We start from the raw sequence: 18231 nt of genomic DNA, 5'->3' as shown, positions 1-18231 counted from the left end.
AAGAAACTTCTTTATGGTGAGGGTGACAGAGCACTGGAACAGGCTGCCCAGGGAGGTTGTGGAGTCTCCTTCTTTGGAGACATTGAAGACCCACCTGGACACCTTCCTGTGTGATCTCATTTAGGTTCCTGCTCCGGCAGGGGGATTGGACTAGATGATCTTTTAAGGTCCTTTCCAATCCCTGACATTCTGTGCTTCTGTGAAAACTTTGAATAAAAGAGAAAGGTTGTCATACTGTCTGTGTTATGAAGCTTGCTTATGTTGTCTTATTACTTGAAGTGAATGTTTTCATAAGATACAGAAGTAAAATGCTGATCAGATGTCTCTGGTGTATTTCTGCAGCGCATTCAAATCAGAAATCGGCAGCTGGTTATCCAGACTACTATTGCAAATGGCAGGGTCTGCCGTATTCGGAATGTAGCTGGGAAGATGGTGCTCTCATTGCCAAAAAGTTTCAGGCACGCATTGATGAGTACTTTAGCAGAAATCAATCCAAGACCACTCCCTTTAAGGATTGCAAGGTACGTTATTTGCAATGGATTTATAATCAGTTGTACTAGGTCTGTCCAGGATGGAGTTAATTTTCTTCATAGCAGCCTGTATGGCCTGTGTTTTATAAACCATGTTGGTAACACACTAGTGTTCTGTCTGCTGATGAACAGTGCTTGCACAGTGTCAAGGCCTTCCCTGTTTCTTGATGTGCCCACCATGCCATGAGTAGGCTGAGGGTGGGTGAAGGACTGGGAGGAAACACGGCCAGCGCTGCTGACTTTAACGGACCAAAGAGATATTTCATGCCATTTAATGTCATACTCAGCAATAAAACTCGATGAGCTGATCGGGGGTTCAAAGGTGACTGTTGCTTGGAGGCTTACTGGTGATGAGTCTGCTAGTGAGTTGATGCATGACTCCCTTTCCGTCACTTGTGGGGTGGGGTTTTTTTTTGGGTCATGGGTTTTTGTTTTGATTGGTTGGGTTTTTTTCCTTCACCCAGTAAACTCTTTATTTTGGTGCACAAGTTTTTCTCACTTTTGCCCTTTCAATTCTCTCCCCTGTTCTGTTGGGGCGGGCAGTGGTGGCAGGTTCAAGCCACCATGTCAATTGTGATAGTAAAAATGTGAAAATCTTCTATGAATCCAGAGATAATATACCTATTACGAAATATTATTGAAGGTTGTTCAGAATAGTAATAATGATATATATGGAAAATGTCACTACTAAGAGTAGCTTTTTGTAGATACCAATCCCATGCATTTTTACTGGCATTCAAAGATGGACTTGTTTAGTATTGCAGTTTATTTTAAAAGTAAACTTACAGTGAGTTAATGTCATACTGATTGTGAAATCTAGATTAGCAATCAAACTGATTTCAACTGGCAAATTGCTTGGTGTTTTTATATGACCTAGTTTTTGTTGACGGTTAAAGACTAGACTTGGTGACCCAGTAGATCCCTGCTGCTACTTTTTCTATAGGAAAACGTTTTGGTAACTTCAGTCAGTAGTAGGACTGATCATCAATTTACTTTTGACAGGTTCTAAAACAGAGGCCAAGGTTTGTTGCCCTAAAGAAGCAACCATCTTACATTGGAGGACATGAAAGTTTAGAGTTAAGGGATTATCAGTTAAATGGATTGAACTGGCTTGCTCATTCATGGTGCAAGTAAGTATAGTCTGAAATGAGTTTTTCTGTTTGTAGATTGTAAGCATCTGAAAAACTTTTATTTTCCTGTTAGTCTTTTTTTCTTTTTATGAAGGTGAAGGGTTTCATACAGTAAGCTCAAAGTAGAGATCTGAGGGGAGTGGTTTTGCTTTAAGTAGTACCCAAACTTTTAATTCCATGGCTGTTCTCAAAAAAACAGCTAAACTCTGTTGTTGCTTTGCTTTTAATTTTGTATGGGAGTGAGTCATATTTTTAAAAAACAAACAAACTGAAACCAGTAAAACCAGAAAACCCAAATCAAACTCTTCTGAAATATCAACATTAATGTTATACTTTTAAAGCTAGACTCATGAGGAATACTTGCAAGGCTTTTGTTAATTTTGTTAATTTAACTCAAGGGTGGGGGTAGAAATTGCTTTTGTGGAAAAACAGTGGAAGTAAACTTCAAGAGTGTAGTTGCAAAATCTTGAAAACTTGTTTGAGTGGTTTTAATACTCAAAAGATAATTTATTCTCTTCCAATCCCTCCCCTTCTCTACAACCCCCTAATTTTTTTTTTATTTTTTTTTTTTAGAGGGAATAGCTGTATTCTTGCAGATGAAATGGGTCTAGGTAAAACAATACAAACAATTTCTTTTCTGAACTACCTGTTTCATGAACATCAATTGTATGGGCCTTTCTTGCTAGTTGTGCCACTTTCTACCTTGACATCTTGGCAAAGAGAGATTCAAACTTGGGCTCCTCAGATGAATGCTGTAGTTTACTTAGGAGATATAACTAGCAGAAACATGGTAAGTATTTCTCTTTATCATTGGAAAGACTTGTAGATAAACAAAACTAATTTCATATTCCTGCCCTCTGCTGATCTCCAGTATTTTGGTTGGGACTGAGCAAATACTGAAACACAACAAGATGCAAATTGAAAGCTTAGATTTTGACCTGACATAAATGTGTGTGAAAGATTTCCTTCGTGCTTAGTAGTGAACAGCGTTAAGAATTTATTCTCGCATTTGAAAACAAATTATCTTCTGCCATTTGATTATTTAGGTGAATATAGTAAAAATAAATACGTAAGCAAGGCAGTCATGATTTTGATTTATTTCCTGAAAGGTTGTTGGTTTGTTTTCTTGATGTGTTTTCTGAATGTTAGTAATTTTATCCCTTAAAGTAAAAAATGTTTTGTAGAAATTATTTGCTGTTTATTCAGAAGTTTAAGCAAACTATTTTTGGAGTGCTTAGGTTGAATGTTCAGTCTTGTGTATGTTAATATGTTGTGCTTCTGGTTTATGATCATATTATTACTGTATTGTAATCAAATTGTGATCATATTATATTGTATGTCATTAAACATTTACCTTGCTGCAGTACCTAAATTCATCCCAATCTACAAAACCTTCTTTCTCTAGCTTACAGTTCACTTGATTGTTTTTGTAGATTAGAACTCATGAATGGATGCATCCACAGACAAAACGATTAAAATTTAACATACTTCTAACAACATATGAAATTTTGCTGAAGGATAAGGTAATTGCACTTCTTCAGGCAGATAAAACCCATTTCTCTAGTGCAGAACTCTGTTTAGACTTGCACGTAGTTGGGTTGTGGGTCATTACATTTATGGAGAGTGTGATAGCTTTTGCTTTTGTAAGTGTGACAGTGCATGGCTTGGGTTCTTGGGGGGATTTTTTGTGTGTGGATTTTTTTTAAACACTTCTAGATTTTCTGTATGTGTGGTGAGGCTTTCAGCTTTTTTTCCCTTCCATTAAGGAGATAATGCTTCTCTTCTTCCAGTTTGCTTGGAATTCTCGTTACTGTAACAATCTCCTCCCATCTTCAAGAGCTCTACTTCTTTGCAGATCACTATCAAGGAACTGAAAAAGAACCCAACCCTTAGCCGCAAACATGATACAGAACTCTGAAATCCCATGTAGTTTTTGTTATTATGCATACAGTACACATGTACATGTATTAACACTGTCTCCATAGTGGTAGCACACAGAGTTATTGTTAATCCTTCTAACAGTATATGGAAATAGATAGTCAAGAACCAGAACATTTTCACTTCATTTGTTTGAGCATGCTGGGAAGAAAAAGTCAATAGTGATGGGGTTTTTTTCTGTCGTGTAAAAATGTGTGTCAGACTTTTGGCCTTTTTTTTTTTTTTTTTCCTTTTAAATTTAATTTATATCTTCTTGGGATGCTTGCACAGCCTTTCATTGGATCTGGCAAATGTAAAAGCCATAATTAGTACTAAAAATGTATGGCTGTCCATATTTTATTAAAATAAAACAAAAAGTCATGGTGTTTATAGCTTGTTTATAAAATGTGGGAAATTCTGCAATGTGTTTATTTGTATAATGTGTGTTGTTGTTCCCCCCCGCCATTTCTTTAAGTCATTCCTTGGTGGTCTGAATTGGGCATTCATAGGAGTAGATGAAGCTCATCGTTTAAAAAATGACGACTCTCTTCTGTACAAGACTTTAATAGACTTTAAGTCTAACCATCGTCTTCTTATTACTGGAACCCCGCTACAAAACTCCCTCAAAGAGCTTTGGTCTTTGTTGCACTTCATCATGCCAGAAAAGTAAGGAAGAGTTTTACGTTATTCTTTTTAACTTTTTTTTTTTTTTGCTCAAGTTTCTTATTGTGAAGCAGTGTAGTGATTTGAAAGTCAATAGAGGTAGAGAATCATACTGAACTATAATTCAGATATTCTATATAAATGATGCATATATTTTTTTCATGCTGCTCCTGATAAGTAACCCTGGTAGCAGTTGTCACTTTTTTTCCATTTCAGCAGTCCACAGAAATGATGGATTGATGTATGGGGTCAGAACATGGAAAAAAAGGTTTAATCTTAAGAGGAAAACCATATGGATTTACTCTGGGGAAACAGATTGGTATCTTTTCTGTGTTACTACTACTTATGAAAACATTTGTACCAAGATGACCAATATCCCATATTTCAGTCAGATAACTGTTTTTTCCATATGGTTTGCATACAGTAAGCTTACTGTATTGACCTTATTTTATACTGACCTCTGTTTATACCTAAGATAAATGAGAGCTTATGTGTGAGACCACATGTACCTATCAGACATCTTGTAAATGCCAAGCACCATAGCTCCATTTAGTTTGAGCTGTGGGTTTTACAAGCAAAACCACTATATCTGGTACCCATTCTTCATTTGATCATAAAGTCTGTTCTCCTAGTCTGTTAGCACAGAAGGTAGTGACACTTAAGATAGACCACACAAGCTGCAAAAAGGACCTTAAGTAATCTCTTGTTCTCTTGCACGCCCTCCAGCCACTCAGCTAGTTTTTCATACTGCTCTTGATAAGTGTAATAATATGATTTCTGCAGCCATCTAGGTGAGTATCCTTGCAGAAGAAGAAAAATGTTGGGTTTCCACCGGGGATTAAAATTCAGTAGTTTTCATTCTGTAAATGTTTTTGGAAAATTCCATTCTTCTATTTACAGGCAGAGTATTTGGAATTTCTTGTGAGATGAAAATTCAGAAATTGGATAAATTAGAAGGGAGTGGGGAAGAAATCCAAATGTGTGTGTGCTCATGTGGTATATTTATACAAGTTCTTTGTTGATGTTATCTGTCTTCTTGAATTTTGCTTCTTCAGGTCATTTATAGTATGTCACTATTTTGCAATCATTTTTTTATTATGTTGAAGGTTTTCCTCTTGGGAAGATTTTGAAGAGGAGCATGGCAAAGGGAGAGAGTATGGTTATGCAAGTCTTCACAAAGAACTTGAGCCATTTCTGCTGAGAAGAGTTAAGAAAGATGTAGAAAAGTCTTTACCTGCTAAAGTTGAGCAAATTCTGAGGATGGAAATGAGTGCATTGCAGAAGCAATATTACAAGTAAGTAACACTTTTTAAAATTGTGCTGTTTTAGTGATATGTCTATATGCAGTTTACTGAAGTATAATAGTTTTTATAACGCAAGTTGCACTTGAAGCTTCTAGGTTTTCACAACAGTAAAATTCTGTTAAACAAGGGCTCAAGAATTACACTGGTCTGATGTCTATTCGTGTATCTTCTTTTGTTTGCCATGTCAGTATGTTCTTTTGGGAGCTGCTTTTTTTCTTTACCTTGTTTATATTTTGAGAGCTTATAACTGTCTTGCTTCTGCATATGGTTAGAAATTACTTATATTGTACATCTTATATCATAGGTGGATTTTAACCAGGAATTATAAAGCCCTCAGTAAAGGTTCAAAAGGCAGTACCTCAGGCTTTTTGAACATAATGATGGAACTCAAGAAGTGTTGTAACCATTGCTACCTCATTAAACCACCAGATGATAATGAATTCTATAATAAACAGGAGGCCTTACAGGTAATGTCACTTCTTTAATGACCAAAAAAAAAAAAAATTACATGTGTAATATTCACACAATTTGATAGTGTCCTGGCAGCTTGTTAATTCTTATTGAAGCATATAAAGGAGAAACAGGTAGTCTGGAAAATGCGCATCCTGGGCTTTACAGGTAAGTGAATTGATTTTTGTTTCTTAATTGGAACTGAATAATTGACAGATAACTGACTAAATTAAATATCCCTGATTTTAATTACAATCAAAATAAAAAGGAAATAATTTGAAACAGGCTGTGTATTTTAATGCAAAATAAAACTTGACACCTATTTTAAACCTAAGTAAAATAAAGCAGCTAAGTAGGTAAAAGTATAGTGAGTGGAACTGCATGTGACTGGCAGTGGTACACTAGCTATCTATGCGATAGCAGAAAATGATCAGCAGAATGCTTTTAAGCCTTTTTTTATAAAGCAATACTATTCTCTGTGTGCCTGCAAACAACCAAAGTGAAAGGAAATAAAAGTAAGTATCCAAAGCTCCGTCTGATTTTGTTGTTGTTATTGTAACAGATGACGTGGTCACTACCAAAGATAGTCTGTTTCTTTTTTTTTTTTTTTTTTAAGGTTAACCTAGTATTTGTACCAAAACTGTTGAGAAGCACAGCAGATAAAATGACTATCCTTGTTGATGCAGTTTATATCAACGTAAATGTTTCTAGAGATTATTTTTTTCTGTAAGCTTTCATGTTGATAATTTAAATACCTTCCCAAAGCTACTAGTTTATGCAAACATCCTCCTCCTTTTTGACATAAACAATAAAAGCATCTATCTCAAAATTTAGCATTCCCTAAAATTCTATCCCAAGCATCTTCGCCTAAAGAAGTTTTCAATATTAAATTTCACATTTGCTTGATTTTCACTTCTAGTTATTCCCAGTGGATTTTAGAAAGCTTAACAGGCTCTAAGTGGGTTACAGTGTTAGGCACCACAAACAAGATTCCTCTTGCTTTATCTCGCCTGAAAAACTTGATTGATAGGCTTTGTTTAAAAATACTTAGAGGGTTAAGTAGCAGTACTTATTTATTTTTAAAAGATGAGAACTGAAGAGAAAGTAGTACTAAGATAGAGTTTTTTCTCAATCTTATATTTTATTGGTTACCATATTTTATTTTTTACTTGTCAGAAAAGAACTTGGGTCTGCATCATAACTGCTTGAATTTTTAAGCACATATGTTTACTTCATGTTTTGGTGAGATGTTAAGATACAACTTTAAGACAGGGAACTGAAAAATGCATTTCCTTTAAAAAATATGTGAGTTAGTAATCCTGTTGAAAATCAGAGTGAACTTTTGTGTTCAGTTAATGCTGCATATTAGTAAATTTATATGGCAGTGTTATAGTCACATGAATTTGGTGGTTTGTGTTTTGTTGTTGTTGTTGTTCTAGGAGACTTTATATTGTATGCACATTTTAAACTATAAAATTCTTAAGGAATATCAGAAATTTTTTTTTTTTTCTTCCCACAGCAAAAGGAAACCTCAAATGAATATCTACCTAACTGTAGTGCGTATTAGTGTGGAGATGAACTTATTTTGTAATATGCATTTCTTGACTTTTGTAGCATCTAATACGTAGCAGTGGGAAACTAATCCTTCTTGACAAGCTTCTGATTCGTTTGCGAGAACGTGGCAACAGAGTTCTGATTTTCTCACAGATGGTAAGGATGCTGGACATCCTAGCAGAATATCTGAAGTATCGTCAGTTTCCCTTTCAGGTAAGAATCTTGAAGATAGTACCCAAGAAGCTTTGATCTTGAATATAAGAAAAATCTTTTCTCTATTCTGAGGGTGACAGAGCACTGGAACAAGTTGTCCAGAGGCTATGGAATCTCCATCCTCTGGCATTCAGAAGCCACCTGAACGTGACCTTGGGTAACCTGCTTTAGCTGTCCCCTCCTGAGTAGGGGAGTTAGACAAGCTGACCTCTAGAGGTCCTTTCCAACCTCAACTATTTTGTGATTGTGTGGTCTTTACCACTTTACTTAAGAAATTATATAAGAAAAAGTGTTCTTTTTCTAGGAAGACTGGCAATTTCTATATGCTAAATAGTATTCTGAAATTAAACTGATTAATTAAAAAATTATGTAAAGTGAACGTACTTATGAAAGCATGACTTTTTTTCCTTCACATAACAGTTTTGGCAATTGAGAATTCAAGTTGTTCTGATTTTGAATATATTATAAGAATTACTTTTTAACTGTAGTAGTCAATCTTTTTAGAGACTTGATGGATCGATAAAAGGGGAATTGAGAAAACAAGCTCTGGATCATTTTAATGCAGAAGGATCAGAGGTATGATATTTTTTTCTAAGGTGTTTTTTTTTTTTTTTCCCAAGAAATGCTAAAAACATTGCACAAAAAATGAAAGCTGTGAAAAGTGTGGAACGTATCAATAAGGTTGAAAATTAATTGTTACTGCTTAGACGATAAGATGTACCTCTGCTAATTTTTTCTCTCTGAGAAGAGGTTAAGTAGAAAACACAGAACTTATGAAAATGGTATTGAATCAGTTATGTAGCTGTATTTTTTTTTTCCTAATACTCTTTATCAAAGTTATTTTAATTACTATATAAATGCTGCTGAAATTTAACCTCAGCTGTGTTGCTGTGTAGGACTTAAACCAACTTACACAAGCATTTAGCATCAAAAACATCCTTTAGCAATGGGCAGAACTGACTTGGGTATATATCCTTGCATGAACAGTCGTCTTTAATTGTTTCAAATCTGTCTTCTGTTATCTTCATTTGTTGCCACCTACTTACTTGCCCTGGAAGAAATAGGGAAGAACTGATTTCAAGCTGTTCTTTGTGAGCAACCTGTAAATATGTAGGTGCCTGTTAGACTTTCTTTTCTGAGTTGATAGAGTTGTAGCTTATTTAACGTTCCTGATATGCAAGCTATCCCATACCTTGGATCAGCTTAAATTTTTTGTCCTATACTGGCAGATTTGGAGAAGGGGAGGTTGTTTTGGTTTGGTTCTTGGGTTGTTTTTTTTTTTTAAACCAGTAATTGAAGAATAGCATTTGTTAGTTGTTGCTGAGCTTGTTTCTGCTACGATGGAGGTAGAAAGATTTAACAACATAAGATAAACTTCAGATATTTGTTAAATACGGAAATTAATTCCGTTTCAAATTCTAGCATAGACATTGTTGCTTCTTCCTGAAATCTTTGCAGTTACACTGTATATTTTTTGAGATTAAGAGGAATTTAAACTTCATACATTTCAAAAATGGAGGCAAACTATGCATTTGTGCAGCAACAAAATTATGTTCTCAGTTTTATTTTTTTATTTATTTCCTAAAAATTCAGAACATTCCATATGGCTTTTGGCAATTACTGAACTAAGTTGCACATAGAAATTTCTAACACAATTCTGAGGACTCATTCCTGAGTGTAATGGTTTGCTATTTCCTGTAACTGTACTGACAATTGAGTATTTTCTTGTAAGCTGTTTTACTTGTATCTTTAATTTCATTGCATGTTTAAAGATCCTTCTAGTTGTCTATGATCCTTATAGTTGTCTATGAATAAATAAATCTATACCATCTAAAGGATTTTTCAGCTTATTGCTTATTCCATTTTCATATTGTTCATTAATATGCTGAACAGCATTAAACCTAGCAGAATGCTTTTCCTTCCTGTCTCTTAACCAGCTACCTGTAGACTCAGGCATCTTCCCTGCTCTGACATGGCTGCTTAGTCTTCCAGGGCTTGGGGCAGGGAATATGGGAGAGGGACTTTGTAACATACAAGGCTTTAGCAATAGGGTTGTTGTACTTTTTGACCAGTCTTCTGTTGGCTGGGATTTCTTGGTTGGTGATAACCTTCTAGGATGCTGCTTCCTTTGGATTGTTAAGAATTCAGTAACTATTTATGAAAAAAATTGATATCAGTGTTTTCTTTATACTTAGAGACTTTAACTATAGAACAGTTACAAATTGGTAGTATATGATTTTATAGTCTGCACCACAGACTGCATAAATAAGTGTTGTATTGGTTCCTTTAAGAATATTACAACTATTGTGTATAAAACTATTTCTTACTTTATGATTTCAGGACTTCTGCTTTTTACTGTCCACCCGAGCTGGAGGATTAGGTATCAACTTGGCATCTGCTGACACTGTAGTTATATTTGATTCTGACTGGAATCCACAGAATGATCTGCAAGCACAGGCTAGAGCACATAGGATTGGACAGAAGAAACAGGTACACACATTCTGCTTTAAGCTCCAAACCCTGAAGGAGGTTTCTGTACAGTAGCTGTCCACTCCTTGTCTGCACCATTCAGTCCTGTATTTTTAAGAATAACTAATACTTGCTGTGTATGCCCAAAAATGTTAGTAATGCTCATTTAACTTTTTTTTTTTTAATCTCCCCATATGGAGAAATAATATGGCAGCTGTGTTATGTGGATAGGAGAAGAAGAGTTGTGGGTTTGTCTGTCCCATGTTCATGGGCGTCATGTAATTCTAGAAAATAACTGCTACATCAGGCACATCCCCCCCCCTTACTTAAATATTTCTTAGTTCTCTTCAGGTTTCTTTCTTGCAAAAGACATACACTAATAATTGGAAATTATATTTCTGCCTGTGGCAGTGCTTGTGCCAAATCACTAAAGTTTAAAATAGACAGGTCTAAGAGTTTACTTTTCTGTGTTTTTAAAACACTTATGTAAAGACTGAGGCAACATGATTGAACTAGTACTTCATATTTGAAACCAGTCAGTAAATTCAGAAGAAAGGTAGTGAAGACTGAGATTTCTACTTGTTGTTGCTTAACTTTTTAAAAAATATACATAGGTTAATATTTATCGACTAGTCACAAAAGGATCAGTAGAAGAAGATATTCTTGAAAGAGCCAAGAAAAAGATGGTGTTAGATCATTTAGTAATTCAGAGAATGGACACTACAGGAAAAACCGTACTACATACAGGCTCTACTCCTTCAAGGTATGTTTGTATTTATTTCTGTATTAATTTACCCTTTCATATATTTGACATGTAAGTAAAAATGTAAGTTACTTTACTTGGTTAATGAATGGCAAAATAAGGTTAAATAAGTAAAGATGCAAAGTATGTTGGTTTTGTCGATTTTTATTTGCATACTAAATATATATATAGTTTTTATTGAACAGTAAAAAGAAAGCTTCATTGACTCATTATTATAGAGAACTTTTTCAGATAACTAAGATAAAATGTTTTTACTGAAACTTCCTTTATTTCAGCTCAACACCTTTTAATAAGGAGGAGTTATCAGCGATTTTGAAGTTTGGTGCTGAGGAACTTTTTAAAGAACCTGAAGGGGAGGAACAGGAGCCCCAGGTAAGTAGTGTTTCTAGACTAGATAGATAAAACAACTGAAAATATATATGAATTATTTCATTATAAAGAGAAATTACTCCTTTTTTTTAGGAAATGGATATAGATGAAATCTTGAAGAGGGCTGAAACTCGGGAAAATGAGCCAGGACCATTAACTGTAGGAGATGAGTTGCTTTCACAATTCAAGGTATTGCTCTGTTCTCTACCATAATTACACTTTCCTTTATAAATGGTACTAGTTTTCTTCTGTGTACCCTATCTCTTAATTCTTATGAAATACATGCCTCAGTAAGTCAACTCTGTATCTCTTTCTAATAAAATGTCTTTTCACCTATACAGAACACCTACCATAATTATAAACGTTTTAAAATACATTATGTATTTTGCTAATAAAATAAGAGTTGCTTCTGAATGTTTTAACTATTAGAATTCTAGGTAGTTTTGTGGTTTATTTACTGCATTTGTTGTTAAGTAGCTGTGGTGTTGTTTATCGCAAAATATAATGTTTGCATTTCTTAGTTGATGACTTCTAGAAATAGCTTTTATCCCTGAAATGAACTTGAATACCAGGCATTTTAAGCATTATCATTTATGCATATTATAATTTAGGTGCAAAAAAAAATAGAGAGCATGATATATTTGTTTAGATGAGCAGATGATCAAAAAGTTCTGCAAATTACTCATTTGCAACATATTTGATTTCTACAGTGTATTAATGTTTGGGTAGTTTTATATTATTACAGTTTCACTCAGGCTTTTAAATATTATTAGTCCTGTTTTGAAGGAAGGTAAACAACAGTCATACAACTATTGGGGAGGTGTTTCATTATACATCTGTATTAGTCAACTTTTAAAAGAAGAAAAAGATTCTCATGTTTTTTCATCTTAGCCCATGTTGCATGGAGTCTGTGTCTGTTTCACAAATGAATAAAAATACTTGTGTTAGAGATGTTTTCATAAGTATTTTGTGTGTATAAACTTTATATATTATGAAACAATAGCATGTAAGAAATACATAAAATATATATAAATGCCATCTAGAACTTTGTTTTCCTAAAATATTAGCTGTTCAGTCTCTTTCAAATAAAGTAATGTATTGATTTGATGAAAATACTTATATTCTGATACACAAGGTGGCCAACTTTTCCAATATGGATGAAGATGATATTGAGTTGGAACCAGAGAGAAATTCAAGGAACTGGGAAGAAATCATTCCAGAAGTCCAGCGTAGAAGAATAGAAGAAGAGGAAAGACAAAAAGAACTGGAAGAAATATACATGCTCCCAAGGATGAGAAACTGTGCAAAACAGGTTTCACTTGGTTCTGACTGACTTTTACTTTTGTGTTGCTATTGGTTTAGTTTGTTTGCTGGGTATTGTTAAGTTTTAGGTCTTTTTTGTTTTGTTGGGATTTTTTTTTTTTTTTTTTTCTGAACATGTATTCTTGACAGGCTAGTTAAAACTTTACTTAACATTTGTTAATCATGTAGCTTTGAACTACTTATTTTGAAATTCCAGATCAGCTTTAATGGAAGTGAAGGGAGACGCAGTAGGAACAGAAGATACTCTGGATCTGATAGTGACTCCATCTCAGAAAGAAAACGGCCAAAAAAGCGTGGAAGACCACGAACTATTCCTCGAGAAAATATTAAAGGATTTAGTGATGCAGAGATCAGGCGGTAAGATATGGGGACATGCATGTTCAGAGGGACAAGACAAATTTATTATTGTTACAGCGCTTTAAAGTACAGAAAGCAGTTTATTTTTCCTGAATTTATTTGGAATTTTCTTATTCTACAAATCTGATGTTTTACATTGTGTACTTTGTGGTACTGACATAGTGAACTACCATGGCAACAATTTGAACCAATTTTAATGAGGGATAAAATTAAGCTAAATGTTCTAAATTGTTTTAAATGTCCTAATTCCTGCAAATCATGAAGACAGTGACTTAAAAAAGTAGTTGTTACAGAGGGTGAGCTTTTCCTTTAACATAAGAGGCAAAATAACCTGCTTCCCATCATTTTACTGAAAAAATGCAGTGCTGGAAGAATATTTACATCTTTTTGGTGAAAACTACAAAAATTAGAGTGGATTTTGTTTTCTTCTTAAACTTCTTAAAACTGTAATTGAATTAATGTTATATCAAACTTTTTTTTAAACTACAAAAAGGAAAAAAATCCTATTTGAATCTTGTATAGCAGCTCCCTTCAATATTTGGTGCTAAAATATTTTTTTGGTAGAAGGAGGAGGAGTTGTTTTGTTTCACCTTTTGGGGTTGTTTGTTTGTTTTTTTTCCATTTTTGATATAGCATTATACCAAATTAATAATTGTATTAATATGATTTCAAAACCAGTGTAGTTAAGCATACATTTAAATTGTGAAATTCTTTTCTGTTACTAGGTTTATCAAGAGTTACAAGAAATTTGGTGGCCCTCTTGAAAGGTAAACTATTTTGATTATTATTTGTGTAGCAACTTTGAACCTTGTTTTTGTAAAATTACAGCAGTATACCAAGAAACCTTAGGCTGAAAAGAAAATGCAGTGTCGAGTCTTTTGCACTGGCTGTAACATGACTTAAGTTAACTTAGTATCTTCCCTTTCTTCATGTATGATATGTGTGCAAACAGCCACACAGCAAACCTTTCCATTTGCAGGACTGCTTACTGTCTTTCTTTATACTTTACCTGCTGTCTTGTTTAATCTTCATTGGTGGTAATCATTCAGTTGTCTTGTTTGATAGCCTATCAGTTTATTTGACTGTTAAAGTTAGTTTTGCTTTTTCATTATTGTCAGTTCTTATTTTTAAGCTTTATTATTCCATATTTAAAAAGAAACTTCACATCCTTACTTTCTTAGAAGTATTTATAGTCCATATGAACGTATTATGTATAATGATACTTTTCTTTTTTTTGAAGAGATGTACAGTAATTTAACTGCAAACTGTAGGGTTAGTGTCCTTTACAGTTCTTCTTGTGTTGTCCTCTGATACCTGTATAACTTTTTTTCCCCCCCGTGGATCAAAATTGTATGCAGTATAGCAAGTGCAGGTGACTGATGATTACATGATCATTTCTCTAGTACTAAAGTTTCAGAGCTATAAAAATGTGTATTTGTTTTATTACAGGTTAGATGCTGTAGCTAGAGATGCTGAACTAGTTGATAAATCAGAGACAGATCTTAGACGTTTGGGAGAGCTTGTACATAATGGATGCATTAAAGCTTTAAAAGACACTTCATCTGGACAAGAAAGAGCAGGTACAGTGTGTACAGAGGGCTTGGGGTGGGCAATAAAAAATGTCAAGAAGACTGAATTATTCCTGCACTGATAACAGGAAAAACAGAAAACAATTTTGGGAGAAAGTATAAACAAAAATGTTGGCATGCTGGGTGACTTTTAAAAAGGGTTATAGTAAGACGACCGCTTTTTATTCCCCTTCTGTGTGTGAATTGTCATTGGAGAATGCAGTATGTTTTTGCTTTACTGTGAAATCTAAAAGTAATCTCTTATTATCTGGAAGACCTTTTAATTCTGGAGCTTAATTCAAGCATTTGGTTAAGAAAAGGCCATTTGGTATAACTGAAAGTTTGCTGCTATAGCTTCAGTCTTGCTTGTTTTCTTTACAATTTTCTGTATAATATTCATGAAGGTAAATATTTTAATAGTGTTGTAACTTATTTTAAGGAGGTAGACTTGGGAAAGTTAAAGGCCCAACATTCCGAATCTCAGGAGTGCAAGTGAATGCAAAGCTAGTAATCTCTCATGAAGAAGAGTTGGCACCATTGCACAAATCCATTCCTTCAGATCCAGAGGAAAGAAAAAGGTATTGTATTGATTTTGTTTGTTTGTTTTAAGAGAAGTATTAATGTAGAATTTTTTTCAATTTTTCTTAGCTTTTTCAGACAACTTTTACTCAAAGCACAGCTGTGACAGCATTGCCCCTCTATTTCCTGTGAGGACTAGCAGCAGTAACCTGCTCCACATCTATTCTTCTTTCTTTCAATGTCATAGAAGCCAGTGCCAGTTTTGGCTTCTCAGTTATATTCACTGGTGTCTGTGTTCAGTTACTAATAACCAGGACTAGTATTCAGGCTTGCTGAGGAACTGCTGTATGTGTCGTCTTTTCTTGAGGGGAAAGTAGTATCTGTCAAAGTGCAGCAGTAGTTTTTTGTACCCACTGAGCTTTTTCCCTGGTCACCTTGTGTATCACAAACCCTAAACTGCCACTTAGTATGGTGGATGATGATTTTTATTCATGGTTAGTCAACTCTGTGACACAGCTCATGGCCACAGACAGATGTCTGTTGTTATTAATATTTTAGTCTTCATCAGCTTTAAAACACATTTCAGTGCTGATTTCAGTAAGTATTTTATAGAAATGTAAAGAACAATGAAGATGTGGATTAATTTCCTAAATACACCAGCATCAGCAGAGAAAATAAGTCTAGTTATATCACCTTCAGTTTGTTCCCTTCCCCCTTGCTAAGCTTTAGAAGTAAATATCACTTATTTGTCTTTCTAATTTATTTCTGCTTAGATATGTCATCCCATGCCACACCAAAGCTGCTCATTTTGATATAGATTGGGGTAAGGAAGATGATTCCAATCTGTTAATAGGCATCTATGAATATGGTTATGGCAGCTGGGAAATGATAAAAATGGATCCTGATCTTAGTTTGACACAGAAGGTATGTCATCTACAACATTTCATCAAGGACTCTTTGTTTAGGTAATAATGCTACTAAGAACAGTTACTGAAAGAGCTTATTTTATGATAACTGAAAATGCAGAAACTTTGTATATCAGTTTTACTTCCTAGTATCCTTCTTGTGGTATATTATAAAATTTTAAGGTCTTGTGTATTCAGTTGAAGTATACCTTCTTGCAGTCAATTATGTTGCCATATTTCCATGTATGGCACTTCTGTCATTTGAATTTTTGTTTTCAGTATTTTCCTTCTCTATTTTAGATGTTCTGGTTTTGTCCATTTTGTGTTCTTGAACTTTTTGAAGGGAGGTTTTTCTAGAGATTTGATTTGATTTCCCCCTCCCCACTCAATCTCCAGGTTCTTCATTTGAAGCTGTCTTTCGCTCAGGAGAGAATAGCTGTACTAGAATTAGTGTAATAGCTCCTTAGCAATAGTGAACAATAGGTATTGAGGGTAAGACTGGGATGAAGTAAACTTTGTGGTAGTGCCAACTATAGTTTTGGGATTTGAGGAGCCACAGATGTTCCGAATTAATTTAATAATGATTCCTGCTCCTGCCTTCCATTAATTTGTCTGTTTTTTGAAACGACCCATTTATTTTTTTTTTTTTTTTTTTCTGCATCTGCAGTATTCTATAGTGAATTCTGCATTTAGTAGATAAATGAGGCAGAGCTAGTTCTGTGAATGACTGGTACAGGAGCTCAGTTTCTTAGATAAACTATCAGAGTAGGCACAGAAATCTGAGGCTGGTCTCTTGAGTTTGTTTTAAACTGTGAGTCCATATCCAAGACTCTGCATTGGCTGCATGATTGGAGAGAAATGAAAACATTTAAGGAATCTTTCATTGCTTCAAGTGTGCTGCTGTATTTGCTAGGTATAGTGGAAGTGGATTGTTTTCCATCTTCTTCTACATTGCTTTTTCTGTTCTATGTGCTGCAGGCTAGCATCTTCCAAATTTATAATATGTACTTAGACCAGTGATACTAGCATTGTTCTCCTTAGATTTTGCCTGATGATCCAGATAAGAAACCCCAGGCAAAGCAGTTACAGACCCGTGCAGACTACCTCATTAAATTACTGAATAAAGACCTTGCAAGGAAGGAAGCACAAAGGCTTGCTGGTGCAGTAAGTAAAATTTGGCATTCATTAATGAGATAAAACAATACACTTATGAGTGTGTCACCTGATCCTTTTAATTTTTACTTCTGCTCTTTTTCTTTGTGCAGTATTACTCTATATTGCTAATCTATCACAATATTACATAAGAGTAACTCAAGAAATTAATTGCTAGTTTTACTTTGTATTATTCTCTTATTACTTGTATGTATTCCCTACTGTTGCAATATGCTGTGTCTCCAGTCCTGAGAAAGGTGGTGATTGTTAGTGGTAATAAGTTGTAAAAAAAAAAAAAAAAAAAAAAAAGGCCAAAAAACCCAAACCAACAAAAAACCCCAAAACAATCAAACAAAAAACGTAACTGTAGTGTAAAGATGCTGTCAGTTGACTTATTAAAAGAGACCAATTTGCATTCAGGGCAATTCAAAGAGGAGGAAAACAAGAACTAAGAAGAATAAGGTGATAAAGGCTGCAAAAATAAAAGAAGAAATAAAAAGTGATTCTTCACCACAAGCCTCTGAAAAATCTGATGAAGATGGTGATGAGGATAACAAGGTAAATATCTTTACATGGTAAAGATGGCTATTCAGTTCTTCATACTAATACTGATTTCTATTTTATCTTCTGTTTGACTTAATAAAATTGAAACACCTGAATGTCATCCTTTTCCTGAGGCCTCTATAGTTAATGTTGCATCAGTACAAGCATATGGAAGACTGTACCTATTTTAATGATAAGACAGCAACTGAGGAATTCCGAGTAGTTTTCCAAATTATAGTGTAAAAAAAAAATGTTGTGGTCTAATTAAAAGTGGCATTGCTCAGTTTCAGCATTCTTTAGAGTTTGGCATTGTGTCTGCTAGAAATACAAACCTAATATAACTCACAATTATAAAACTAATGCTTCTGGCTGATGCTTTGTTACTACTAGTAGTGATTCTTCACATAAAGTTTTTTCATTTTGACTCAGGGGAAAAGAGCCATCAAGCTCAATTAGAATGAGCTCCATGAATAAATGGTATTTCAAGACTTGCATGTGAAGG

General features: G+C 34.4%; 1 protein-coding gene across 2 annotated transcripts in view; it reads left to right on the top strand.

Moving 5' to 3' along the window:
- CHD1 (chromodomain helicase DNA binding protein 1) overlaps positions 1 to 18231 on the top strand; it is a 36859-nt gene that overhangs the window by 7987 nt on the left and 10641 nt on the right. For both annotated transcript variants that reach the window (XM_010168264.1, XM_029085034.1), the window contains exons 8-28: positions 343 to 521; positions 1533 to 1660; positions 2234 to 2450; positions 3094 to 3183; positions 4053 to 4243; positions 5347 to 5535; positions 5849 to 6011; positions 7609 to 7761; positions 8266 to 8337; positions 10102 to 10251; positions 10845 to 10993; positions 11269 to 11365; positions 11456 to 11551; positions 12498 to 12674; positions 12882 to 13042; positions 13768 to 13809; positions 14492 to 14622; positions 15050 to 15188; positions 15903 to 16053; positions 17076 to 17198; positions 17607 to 17744. In XM_010168264.1, the coding sequence (XP_010166566.1) occupies positions 343 to 521; positions 1533 to 1660; positions 2234 to 2450; positions 3094 to 3183; positions 4053 to 4243; positions 5347 to 5535; positions 5849 to 6011; positions 7609 to 7761; positions 8266 to 8337; positions 10102 to 10251; positions 10845 to 10993; positions 11269 to 11365; positions 11456 to 11551; positions 12498 to 12674; positions 12882 to 13042; positions 13768 to 13809; positions 14492 to 14622; positions 15050 to 15188; positions 15903 to 16053; positions 17076 to 17198; positions 17607 to 17744 (2936 nt within the window). The remainder of the gene's footprint in view (positions 1 to 342; positions 522 to 1532; positions 1661 to 2233; positions 2451 to 3093; positions 3184 to 4052; positions 4244 to 5346; positions 5536 to 5848; positions 6012 to 7608; positions 7762 to 8265; positions 8338 to 10101; positions 10252 to 10844; positions 10994 to 11268; positions 11366 to 11455; positions 11552 to 12497; positions 12675 to 12881; positions 13043 to 13767; positions 13810 to 14491; positions 14623 to 15049; positions 15189 to 15902; positions 16054 to 17075; positions 17199 to 17606; positions 17745 to 18231) is intronic.

This window comes from Antrostomus carolinensis, unplaced genomic scaffold (assembly GCF_000700745.2).
Source record: "Antrostomus carolinensis isolate BGI_N321 unplaced genomic scaffold, ASM70074v2 scaffold38355, whole genome shotgun sequence".
Classification (NCBI taxonomy): Eukaryota; Metazoa; Chordata; class Aves; order Caprimulgiformes; family Caprimulgidae; genus Antrostomus; species Antrostomus carolinensis.
The sequence above is the reverse complement of the archived record's forward strand: the minus strand, read 5'-3'. Positions and strand labels throughout refer to the sequence as shown.